At 41.2% G+C, this 13,501-nt stretch overlaps 1 protein-coding gene across 1 annotated transcript in view; it reads right to left on the reverse strand.

The window, feature by feature from the left end:
- LOC150082154 (uncharacterized) overlaps positions 1-13,501 on the reverse strand; it is a 79,499-nt gene that overhangs the window by 20,981 nt on the left and 45,017 nt on the right. Inside the window, exon 2 of the mRNA XM_090380017.1 lies at positions 291-667. Coding sequence (XP_090236143.1) covers positions 291-626 — 336 coding nt within the window. The 5' untranslated portion in view covers positions 627-667. The remainder of the gene's footprint in view (positions 1-290; positions 668-13,501) is intronic.

A 13,501-nucleotide genomic window follows, 5' to 3' on the forward strand; every position in this document is an offset into this window, starting at 1 on the left:
GCACAAGTCACCATGTTTCATTGTGTGTCAGTCACATTAAGTGTCTTTTTCTACAGTCACGTGTAAAATTAAGTTTAGGAACCATCCGTATATTGTGAGAAGTATGAGGGTTAGTGAGGGTCACGATTTTTTTAATGAATCTTAATGTTTTAAATTTTAGAAATCGATTATTTTTATTTTTAAGTTGGAAAAGGACAGGAGGGTCTGAGATTTTGAACTAAAAATTCAGAAATTTAGAACTATTAATGGCCCTTTCGCCAGTCTACAATATAGCAAACGATGCAGCTTACCTTAAACACAAAAGCGCCATCTTCCGTGTCTCCTATCAGTTTCCCACAGGGCGTGTCTACGAACACATCATTGTCCGTGATGTCCTCCGAAAACAACATGCTAGCGAACGCGGAAGTGGTAGTTCCGTTACCCCACAAGCTCGGAATCATAATCAGACAAGCGACCACCACAAAAGCAGTTGCTATTCCGATGACGAACCCCATGACTATTTTTCGTGGTTTGCACTTTCTTGACTTCACATGCACGTTCATTTGGATGTCATCTTGTTCCGGACAAGGCTCTTCCTCAATGCCTACTTGCTTATAGGGTCGATGTCCGCCCAAAAGGAGAGACATTGTAGATCTTAACTTCTTCACATGACACAGCACTGGTTTATCTGTAAAAGAAAAGGAAATGAAGGATCTGATTTGCATAATTTTACTTTATTTATTTATTTAGGAATCTACACTGTAGACCTGCGCATGCAGAACAATGAGTTCTTAGATTGCTCTTTGCAAGGAGTGGCCCTGGTACTGCACTACTTTAATAAATGCCTCTCCAAAAAGGTTAACTGGCCATTTGTTTAAAAGATCAGACTGCTATATTTTAGGACTAACTGGTCCCTCATCAAATAGCGGGTGATCTGTAGTAGAAACATTCATAAAGACAGTTGCAAAGTGTGAAGCGTGAGAGACTCCCTACTATCTGTTGAGGTTCCAATTAGTCTCGAAACTGGCTGTCGTAGAAGTTAATCTTTTAAACAAACAGTCAAGATTTTGGCAAAGGCTAACTGTTTGAAAGTAGGGCAGCTCATTATAAAGACAAATTCTCTGCTTGACAATTAAGACCATTGCATTATCAAAGTAGTTTAAACACTGTTGGCCGTAAAAGCAGATGAAAGGAAAAGTTAAGTCATGCAAACATTTTATAACGTATTTTTATATCACATTGGCCATATGGTTTTAGCTATATTATTTCTCTTCTTAGTGCTATCTCTTATTCAGTGAACTTCGCGAACTGCTCTTGCAAATTACAGCTATGTGGCTGATCATACAGCGCTTGTGTGAGCTGGTAACTTTGATGTAGCTGAAGTGTCACTGATGGATAGCAGAGAGCAAACGTTGATTAAAAATGTCCAATGTAGGTATAGTTGTTTGTTTGTTATGGAATTTTAGGTGCATCAGCAATTGGGCCATATTGCGCCTGTATATTATGTCTGTAAATTGCGTGCGTTCTGTGGTCGATTTGTTGGACCTGGAAACCAACTCCGGTTTCAGGAGGAAAAAACCACGCATCCTAGCCTGAGACCAACTAACTCAGCCAATTTGTGAAAAAGGCCCATAAAAATCCTCCTGTCATCAACGGGACTCGAACTCAGGTCTTTTCCACCTAGTGTGCGCAGGACCGCGATTATACCAACTGTGCTACCCACGAGTGCTGATTACAACGCTTCACCTGTTCGGCGTCAAATAAGCACCCGTCCATTAGCATGATGGAGCTAGGCGTTTGAACCAGGCGACTGGAAAAGTCACCTGGTTCATCAAGCCAGACCACTCTTTTCCAGAAAAAACGAGAGGCAGTCGTCCAGTGTGGACGCACGTTTTCCGCGCTCCTGGGTTTTGTCTCTGAATATGTGTTTACAGTGCCTGTTAGTTAATGAAAAGTGTACTAATTAGAAGAATTACTACAGTGGATCTCAGGGTGAGAAACTTTTGCTCATTTACTGGGAACTTTACAGGTTATTTGCGTTTTCTATCTGTATCCTTTGTTGCCAGACCGTACTGGTCACCATGCGGCTGACAGCAGGGCTATAGAGAGGCACCAATTACACTGTGGTTGCCACGCAAATACCCTGCACTTGACTTGGGAGGCTCGTGTGACAATGGAATGTATACCCCCTTGTGTGACAAGAATGTGCAGCATTCCCCTCCGGCGCAGGACTTAGTGAGTAAACACATCTACTGTATTCCTTCAGTTGTGACCTTGACTGCCGCATTTCACTAATTGCGAATGTCCATCTTGCAAAGTAAACAAAATCTTCTGCGATTCTCTAAAAGACTATAGTTGTGAAATCCTGAAAAATTGTATTGCCCTTTTTTTTTTTTTTTTTTCTGGAATTTTGCGCTGAACTAAAACCATGTCAGATTCCGACGTTGAATATATGAACAGAGACCGCGCAGACGCTGGCAGACGCACTAGAAATGCTAATCTCCTTCATGAGAACGATGAAGCTATGAGAGAACTAAAGAGGCAAAAAAGCACGCGGAAAGCTAGAAGGACAAGACATAGATCTGGCACAGAGTCCCCCCCTGTAAGGGATATACCTGGGGACCCAGGTAGGGATACATCCAGCGGATCGGATACAGATAACACTGATGACAAGGAAGAACCACTACAGGGGACCCCAATTGACCAATTCCTAAAACTGCGCGACATCCTTGAGAAATATATGGCCAAGAAGACCAACAGAATCACTGCTGTCACTCGCACAGGCATTATTAGAATATGGTCGAAAATGGAGGGCATTGTTTACCATCTGCATACAGATAACGAGAAAATGTCGGCCAAATTAGACCTACTCACACAAGAACGGGAAAACAAAATGCTACAACGCCCCCGTTCTTTTACCGAGGCGTTGAGGAATGGCACTTCATCGCTCAACGAAGAGGTCCCTGTGCAAAAAAATACTATCAGGAAATCTGACAAAAGAACAGCTAAATCGCATGTTATCCTGGTGAAACCCACACAGGATACGCAACTAACAACTAGCGACGCAGTTAAGGATGTCTTAACTAGCAACCTCAAGGAGCACATGAAAACCCTAAAGATCAAAAGCATAAGAAAAACCAGGATGCCTGGTGTTATCATTGAAACGGATACTAGGGAGGAGGCACAAACTATACTAAAGGGTTCAGAAATCTCCAACATAGGATTGAAGGCAGAAACGCCAAAACGAAAAGGACCTTCCATTATCCTCTTCGGTCTGGACAAGAGTACTACTCCTCAAGAGCTAAAGGAGGAAATATACTACAAACACCTTAGCGCGCATACAGCAGAGGACGACGTTGATGCTGACATTATACCAAAACATATCACGAAGTCTAAGTCAGCTGCTACAGTAAACTGGGTAGTCGAACTTTCCCCCAGAGCGTGGAAGGTTATTAGCCAACATGAGAGAATCTACATCGGATGGGGAAGCCACCGATTCAAGGAGTACGTTCCAGTTCCCAAATGTTTCAGGTGTCTGCAATTTGGGCACACATCGCACACCTGCAACCAACGGGTCCCAACGTGTGGTCACTGTACCCAGCAGGGACATGAGTTCAAAGACTGCCCTAAAAGGGAGGAACCAGCAGCTTGTGCAAACTGCAAACGGTCTAAAATACCCCACCTGCACTCCGTCAGGGATGCAAACTGCCCTGTATATATAAAATTTAAGGGAATATACCAAGACAGAACCAATTATGGATAGACGGTCCACCCAACCACCAACACAGAAGAAGCTGAATTTCTTGCAGATAAATGCACAGCATGCCAGAGCAGTGGTTGAACAAATTAAATTAAAAACAGAGGAAGAAAATATTGACATAATTATGCTCCAGGAGCCTTATGCCTACAAGGGTAAGGTCACAGGTTATCCAGCTTCATACAAAATCATTCAAGGTACTACAGATGCACCACGGGCCGCAATCCTAGTCAGTAACACTGAAATCTCTGTAACTAAAGTAGCTCCACTTTGTACATCCTTTAGTGCCTGTGCTCAAGTTCTTACTACCATGGGATCCTTACATCTGCTCTCACTCTATAGCAGACCTGGTGAAGACATCTCAATTGCGATCGCCATAATACAAACAGCACTTGACCTTCTCCCAGGGGGTAAGCTACTCATAGCCATGGACGCGAATTGTCGCTCTCCCCTGTGGCATAGTCAAACACCTGATCGTACGGTCACTCGAAATGGGGAGGAACTTGAAAACTTCATCCTTGCCTCCAGACTACAAGTACTCAACCAGCCTGGAAATCTCCCCACATACAGTAGCACCCTCTGGGAAAGTATCATCGACATCACCCTGACCACGCCGACTATTTCTGGAAAGTTCAGCAAGTGGAAGGTTAATGAAGCATGGACCACTTCTGATCACAGAGCAATCACCTATTCTCTTGGCCGCTCCGTGGATCGTATTCCCCCAATACCAAGGGATGTAGTGCGATTCTGCACAAAGAAAGCTGACTGGCCACGCTTTCAAGCCGAACTTGTAAGAAGACTTCATGAAGATTCTTCACAACTGAATCACATCACCTCTGAGGACTGTGCAGTTTCCCTCTCCAAGACCATCAAAGAGGCCTGTGCTGTGGCAATCCCCAAGAGAAGGCCCTTCAAAAACGCAGTCCCTTGGTGGAATGCTGAACTACAAGATATGAGGAAGAGGGTCCACCAAGCTCGTAAAACTTTTCAGAGAGCCCGTGCTCACCTCCCACCCTTGGAGGTCGAAGCCGCAAAAGACAGTTACCGATTCTTAAGGAACAGTTACACTACCATGATTAGACGCTGCAAAAAAGCCTCATGGCAGAATTTGGTCTCGATCACAGGAAATGATAACCCCTGGGGAGTTGTCTATCGTATCGTTGTGAACAAACTCCCTAGAGGTGAAGTCCTCAGTACAACTGTAAAACCTGATGGTTCTTCCACCTTCACGTGGGAAGACTCTGTCCATAACATGCTAAATGCCCTCTTTCCAACAGATGATGCACAGCTAACTGAAGAGCAACTACAGATTGTTACCGCTAACGATTCTTATACAACAGAAAATACTGAAGAACCATTTACAAATGACGATCTAAAAGCTGCACTGGACAAAACTAAAGAAAATAAAACTCCTGGCAATGACCTCCTGGAGGTGGATGTTATCAAGAAATTTGCAACCTACTTCCCTAACACCATGCTCGCCACTTTCAACAGATGCCTAATGGAAGGCCACTTTCCTGCTATCTGGAAGGAGGCATGCCTTAAACTCATCTTGAAGAACCCAGACAAACCACCTGAAGAGCCAAAATCTTACAGGCCAATTGCTCTCTTGCCAGTCCTAGGCAAACTTCTGGAAAGGCTTCTCCTCAGCAGGTTGTCAAAATGTTACTCTAAAGAAAACCTCATTTCTCCACTTCAGTACGGTTTCAAAGCTGGTTGCAGCACTGAAGATGCTCTTCTTAAATTAATATCTACTGTTTCAAGCACTCAAGGCAAGTATGTGCTAGCCATCACAGTTGACTTTGCTGGAGCGTTTGATCGGCTGTGGTGGCCAAGTATTCTCAGAAGACTCCGACAAGCCAAAGCACCGCTCAACCTTTATAGCTGTGTCAAGGAGTACCTGAGACACCGCACTGTCCATGTTAGTACCAGGTACGAGTCTGTCACTAGCCAGGTCTCCCGAGGCTGTCCCCAGGGCTCGGTCCTGGGGCCTTTCTTTTGGTCCATCGTCCTGGACGAGTTCCTTGGGATGGACTTGGGGATGACTCAACCCCTTGCGTTTGCTGACGATTTGGTTTTGGTGGTGCATGGTGACACAAGAGCTGATTTAGAGGAGAGAGCAAATTGTGCACTAACTAAGCTCCAGGATTGGACAGCCATTCACCGACTAAAGATCTCGGGAGAGAAAACCAAATCTATATTGCTCAAGGGAACGCTTCAACTACGAAGACCACCGGTTATCAAAATTGACAACACCTCCATAAAATTATACCCAGAAATCAAGTATTTAGGAATCGTCTTAGATATGAAGCTAAATTTCCATCCTCACTTGAAATATATGTCACAGAAAATAAAAAAATACTCGGCCATGATCATCCGTATAAGCCGTGCAGACTGGGGCCTTAAGCGCCGGGCTCTGGCCCTCATCTATAATGCCATATTTGTGCCAATAGCTTGCTATGGAGCCTCAGTATGGTGTACTAGGGCCTCCCTCGACCGAAATCGCCGTAAACTAGACTCCATACAGCGTTCTATGCTCCTTGCCGTAACAAGGGCGTGCCGTACAGTAAGCACCCCAGCTCTGCAGGTGCTAGCTGGATGTATACCCCTACACCTAGAGGTAATAAGAAGAGGATTATATCAACGATTGAAGAAGAGTATTCCCACTGAAACAGCAGGCATCACTCTTAACCTTGATAACAACCCCAAACAGGAAAGGAAGAGAATCTCTGAAATTATGTACAGGACCTGGCAAGAGACATGGGACACCACCAACAAAGGATTGATAACCAAAAAGTTCATTCCCTCTGTGAACCTCATCAGTCCAAAGCCTCCTCCCTGGTACTCACCGGGCCTCCATACTACATTTCTATTTACAGGCCACGGACCCTTTAAAGCGAAGCTAACATCCCTAGGCATAGAAGAAGATCCGCTGTGTCACTGCGGGGATGAAGAAACGTGGGATCACGTGATGTATGATTGCCATGAATATGATGAGTTCCGGCTAAGGTTTGCCACTAAAATGCAAGAAAATCCCCGGAATTGTGAGCACCTGATTATAATGGACGAGCAGCGCTATGTCGCCTGTACAGAGTTTGCGCAGTCTGTCTTCACTGCTAGACGGGTTAGGCACCCAAACACCACCCATTGAAGATCAAAGTAAGAAACTTCCTGGATATGACAGTCCTCTCAGGAAAAGGAAAAAAAAAAAAAAAAAAAAAAACACTCCTTTCTTCCTTCGTCCCAGGAGTGACAGAACCTACACCAGTACAGCTCAGCTGCTGCCTTTAGGCCTCCCTAGCCACGCTCTCTTGCGTGGTCCTTTGCCTCCACTCCCTGGCGGGAGGGGGAGTTCATCCCTGGTGTCCTCCCCCCCTCGCCACCCCTCTTTTTCACTCTGGTGGGGCATGGGCCTGCTCCACTGACTTGGGGTCATCTTCCCTATGGACCCCGTATCTCTGTCTTTTCCCCCCAGTCTTCAGTCTCCCTCCCCTTCTCTAACTTACAACTAGTGTCTGAATCAACTCCAAATTGTTTGAGCCCTACATCCAAAAACTTAACAACATCAAATCGCCCAACTAGTACTCCCTTTGTTTTGGCTGACCCCTATCTATAGCGTGTTTTTTTTTTTTTTTTTTTATAGGTCCTTGCCACTGAAATCTCAGGAAATTAGGTGGCGGGACCTGCCAGAGTAAATAACTAAGTAGTGTACCTGGTCTGCCTCCACAGGGCGGAGTGGGGCAACGTTGGGTCCCATTAGGGGCCCAGCGGCTAAATGACCAGATGAACAACGGTACACGACACTACACAAATACAAAATCCATATACTTTTAAACCTCTGGCATTGACAGTGTTCTGTTTCACACCCACAATGTATAGCACGCGGAGATGGGGGAAACCCCTGGTGCCGTTTGACACTAAACACACTCTACACTCTACACTCTACACTACCACTCTTTTCCATTCGTCCAATGTTCAGGAATGATGCTCCCATGCCCAATGCGGTGGAGGTGTAGATGACGGTCGGTCAACGTGGGCACATTAAGAGGTCGCCTACTACGTAGGCATATCCGCAAGAGCAGTTGCTGGATGGTGTGCTCATAAAAGTTTCTCTGTACGCCCTGATTATAGTCTGCCCCTAATTGAAGGATCGTGATCCGTCTATTGTCCCGGACATCACCTGCCACTGTTCACTTTGATCACAGGTGGTCTCCCTGTCGGACACTTTGGGGGGGGGGTTGTGTTTAAGGATGCCTTCTTCTTCATCCCTCGTGTTTCTACCTGTTCTCTCCTTTCTTGATTCTAAAGCCCACACACTCTAACCGTGGCGACAGGGGTGGTCCTAATGTTTTGGTTCATGAGTGTATATAGAAGTACGAAATATTTTCCAAACCCGCTGTCAAGATTTTTGATATAACGATATTTCCTTATTATTATTTATCTTCCCCCAACTCTCTGTATAAGATGAAACCGTTCAAACTTTCGATCAGAAAATTGTCTTCGAAGAAGGAAAAAAAATCTTTCTTTCGATGGCTTTTGATAGGCAACTGACAAATCAGTCCAATATCACATGCACGGGGCGGTCGCTTCTTCTTGAACACAATGACAGATCATCGCTGCGGCATTGGCGAAACCTGAAGTTGCATCTGCACTCTGAGGCCAAACGCTTCCTTCACTTCTGACATTAATCTCCACACTCGGGTCACTGGCCTTGCACACAGAGAGAAAAATCGTCTATAGTTCTAGAAAAGTGACAACCCGTTATCTCTTTTCTGCTCCTAATGTCCGTGGAGATGATGGGTGTCGATAGAACGAATGCGAAACTACTCGCAAATTTTAGTATTTCTCACGGAAATGTTTCAGAAATAAATTTCAATTTTTAACCGATTTTTCAAGTTTTTTTTGGTTGCAGTAGACACGCGAAATTTTAATCAAATTCGATGAATTTTGTTTCGGTTGTACACGTTACACTGTCCATTGTATTTAGAATTAAAAATAATAATAATAACATCATTAATATCCTTTTTTTATGAAAACCCCAACCACGAAAGGTATTAGAACCTATAGTACTTAGAACCGCCCATGGTTGAAGGTTGAGAAGGCGAAAGATGTTTGTTGACATTAGATTTGAATCTCTGTAGATTGTAATTTTCAGGAAATACGTACGAAGGAAGGTGTTCCAGAAAACGGAAGCTGAATGAATAAATGAGGAAGATGAAAAGTTGGTTCTGTGGGTTTGAAGTTGGGCAGTAAATGGATGTTGATTGGTTGGAGCGGGAATTGTAGAAACTAAATCAGAAGAAAAGTGCCCATGGAAGCATCTATAGAAAAGGCATGCGGCAGAAACAGAATGTCTATGAGACAGAGTGGAGAGACTCAGAGATGAGTCATTAATTAACCTAACTGTCCACTTTTTAATGTAACCTAGAAGGGGGACACCTTTTGGGGGCACTGCCCCAGATGTGGAAACAATATTCCATGGGCGAATCATATCTCTATTAGAGGTTACCCTGATTTCTAATCTCTCTCTTGGTTGGCTTGCCCTAATACCAACCGAGAGATTAGAAGTCAGGGTAATCCCTAATAAAGATATGTGATCATGCCTAGAAATCGGAGTGCCATCAGTGATATGCATAGAGGCAGAAGAGTCCTTTTTGCGAGACAGGACTGAATTTTAGAAGGATTGATATCAACTAAGTTATCTTTGCCACACTGATGATTACCTGAAAAGTGGCATTTAACGAATTGGTGGTGGATATTCGAGATTTTTGTGAAGGACAACCGAACTGGAACATGGAATGCAACGTGCAGTCATCAGGAAAACTAGTGTAGGATTCCCAGTAAATGCAAGAAAGTCATTAATATACAAGGGGAAAAGAACTAGACCTTGAGGAACAGCAGGAAAAGTTAGAAGGAGAGCCATCTACCATAACCGTAGCCAGAGAGAAAAGTGGATACCCAGTTGCAAAGAATAGTCGATAAGCCATAAGGTGCAAGCTGATTTAGAAGACATTAATGCCAAACAACATGCCTTAGAAATTTCAAGACAAACTTCTTGACTTTCACTAACTTTTTCATTGAATTTGTCCAAAAATGAGTAACATAAGCCAATATATCACCAGTGGAGGCACTGATGGAATCCATATTGGCGATCATTGATCAGATGGAACGTTTCAAGATAGTTTAAGAATTGGTGGTCGATGGATTTCTCCATTACCTTGGGGAAACTAGAGATAAGCGCAATAGGGCGATAATGGTTTGGAAAGATTTGTCACCCTTTTTAAGAATTGGCTGGATATGAGCAAATTTCCAAGTGGAAGAAAAAACACCAGTGGAATAAGAAAGTGTGAAAATGCGACACAGAACAAGAGTAAACTCAGAAGCACAGGTTTTGAGAAAAAAGTGTAGAAATGGTATCAGGAGCTGGAACTTTCTCTGCTCTTGACATCGAGATTGTTCATTTCTAAGTCCATTTTATCGAAAATATCGTAAAAGTTTCCACTATATCAAGGATCGTGTTTTCATAGTAGGATCCAATTCTCGTAATGGTTAAAGTTCGCTGTCTTAGAAGATCTTACGAGTTTGGAAACGTATTGGCTACATCTGTAAAGAAAGTAAAAAGTCTTGGATACTATAATTGCAGAAAGAGGGAAAAGGGGACTGAGATAGTAGTTTACTTAGCAAGAACCGGCTATAGACCAGTAAATAGCGTGTACTACACCCATTAAGGTCGACATACCTTGTGCTGAAAATAGGCAGAGAAACATCTTTTGAGAGGGAATTCGTGACCATTAAAATGTAGGTCAGGTTCCATTAACTTAGTAATACAAACGAGACAGAATGGTCTTTTTAGCACGAACATAACCTTTTAGAAATGAAAAAAAAAAAAAAAATTAGCCTCCTTTTCTCTCTTTTTCTCTCTCTCAACATGCTCGTAAGAGAGAGAGAGAGACAGAGAGAGATTTTCAGTGAAATATGTGTTTAAATTCTGTGCACCAATCTATTTCCTATCCACAGAAAAATCACCCATCTTCCAAAAAAAAAAAAAATAAAATAAAACACGAAATTATAACCACCATTTCATGGGTCCTGGTTTGTCCCATAAGTGGAACTAAGATAACCACCTATAATCACTAAAAGTTACTGGAATGATCCTTCAATTTGTTATTTTTGGGAAGCACCAGGTGTTTCTTTTTTTTTTTTTGTTCCAGTATACGTGACTGCTAAATATGGTGCTGTTCATATTTTGTCTTGAGTCTTTCAAATACCTTAATCCTTTTAGAACACACCGCAGGCTTTAAGAAGAATGTTTTGTCTCTTCAAATGTGCTTGATCCCTTAAATACCACGGTTATGCCATTCATAATTACAATATTGAATTGTAGCGGCTATATTATAATCGCTAGTTATTCTACTCTTCGTGTGGTAATATTTTTGAAAATACATTTATAAAACTTTTTTAAATAAATTTAAAGTTTAGTTTTTCTTATTAATATCTGTTATTATTATAAATAACTAGTTATTTAATATGAATTTATTCTTACACCTTTTTGTTGTTTTATAAGGTTAAATTGAGTTGGAAAATAAGTTGAAAATTGAGTATATTTTGATTATCAACTTCGTTCAAAATTTTATTTAATGATTGAGAAATTTTTTTTAATATTTTTTTTAAATGTTGAAGATTTTTTTTAATATTTTTTTTAAATGTTGAAGATTTTTTTTAATGTATAAGATTTTTTTTTAATTTTTAATGTTTAAGATTTTTTAATGTTTTTTTTTATTTTTAATGTTGAAGATTTTTTAATGTTTTTTTTTTTTTTTATGTTGAAGATTTTTTTTAATATATATATTTTTTTAATGTTGAAGATTTTTTTTAATTGGTTAACGTTGATGGGCACCATCGAATGAAATGGACTATCAAAAAATCATATCGATTGTACAGTTGAACTATCGAATATCGATAGTTTTCATTCGGTTTGAAGAACGAATACAACTCTAAACTCAATCAGCTACTGTTTTAATTGACTACTAAAGGCGATTAAAGCAGCAATCGATAGAAAAAAAACGTAGAAAAAAAAACTACTACTTGAAGCAGTCCAAGGATACAGAAAATGTAGAGAAAATTCCAACTCATTACTCCAGAAGTAATGATCCCAATATCTTTTGCCTTCTCAGCCCATACACAGTACTAGAATACTATAACTTCCAACAACAGGGGCTGTCATAATTATTCAGATTCCCCTTAAATTTCATTTTTGCAAAGAAAAATGAAATTCGAAGGTCGGATTTCCGCAAAGGGCAGTTCGGAAGGAAGTAACAGGTCTCCCTCCATTAAAAACTCCGCATTTCTACCCTTAAAAATGCACAAAGAGCTCTTAGACCATAAGCAATTTACAGACACAACAAAGTGACAAGTCACAGCCTAAGCTGACTTTACAGTAATTTAACAATCCAACTCAACAGGGCTTCTACCAGAAATCAAAATTATTATCGTAGGAGAACGAAACAGTGAGTTCCAGTTACTTAATCTGAATCGGAAGGAGACGTATTACGGTGGAATAAATGTCACAGTGCAGAAATGATGGAGGGAGTGTCCAGAGGTAAACATTAGCGAACGGTTTGCAGGAAACACCAAGTTTCCCATATCTAAATCATCTTCCTGGAAGGTTGCCAGTAGTTACCTCTGTCTTCGTTGTTCTTTTGTTTCTGCGGATCGCGAGGTAATTAGTGACACCATAGGGTCTTCCTCGCAACGAATCTCCCATCAGAAAGGATCTGTCCATTAATCACTAGATCTGGAAAGCTAATGTCGTACTCTGCAGAAGAGAGTCTCAGAAGAAATCCGTTGGAATTGAGGGTGAATGACCTGAAAGAGGTCCTTGTCTGTCAATCGCTACTGGAAGATAACTGCCCTTTGAGAAAAGTATCAAATTGATACTTTACATAATATTAACTTTTACTCTTTCGGAAGCTGCTGTTTTGCGCATGATTTTGAAAATATATTGTCAACAAAAACATTCGACTTATAGATCAATACTCTATACGGGCAGGTTGTTAAGTTGACCAACCATATCTCCGATCATTGTTAATATGACACGAGTAGCAGGCCATAAGATTGGATGTATTATAAATAAATGGATAAATATATCGAAATTAAAACTTTATTCAACTTATTTTGCATATTACGTACTTGGCAGGATAATATTGCTTTTTTTATAGGCAACATTACACGTATGAGATGATAAAGTGGCAATCTATTCTACGATGTATGATCATAAAGTTTGGTGAATGAATTTGCATCTTGAAATTGTTAAAAATAGCTTTCGGAGAAGCTTCTATGCGTCCTTTGAAGACTTTTAAATGGTTCGCAAAGATTAAAGAGAGCCGCTTGTCTGTCGAAGACGGTCTTCCATCTGGGTGTCTGTCGAAGATGGTCTTCCCTCAGAGATCTGTGATCATCCCTAATCGAATGATCATCAAACATTATTAGTATCTAATAACTATTAATCATTCGTTTATTGAAATCTCCGTATGAATCATTCGATTGTTGAAATCTCTGGATTACGAATCATTCGATTGTTGAAATCTCTGGATTGGATTACGAATCATTCGATTGTTGAAATCTCTGGATTGGATTACGAATCATTCGATTGTTGAAATCTCTGGATTACGAATCATTCGATTGTTGAAATCTCTGGTATTAACCAAAATTATATTATTATTTCATTCGAATGATATAATTGAATTATTTCATTCGATTATGGAA

The sequence above is a fragment of the Mastigoproctus giganteus genome, chromosome 8, assembly GCF_048544385.1.
Source record: "Mastigoproctus giganteus isolate SK-2022 chromosome 8, ASM4854438v1, whole genome shotgun sequence".
In the NCBI taxonomy this organism is placed as follows: domain Eukaryota; kingdom Metazoa; phylum Arthropoda; class Arachnida; order Uropygi; family Thelyphonidae; genus Mastigoproctus; species Mastigoproctus giganteus.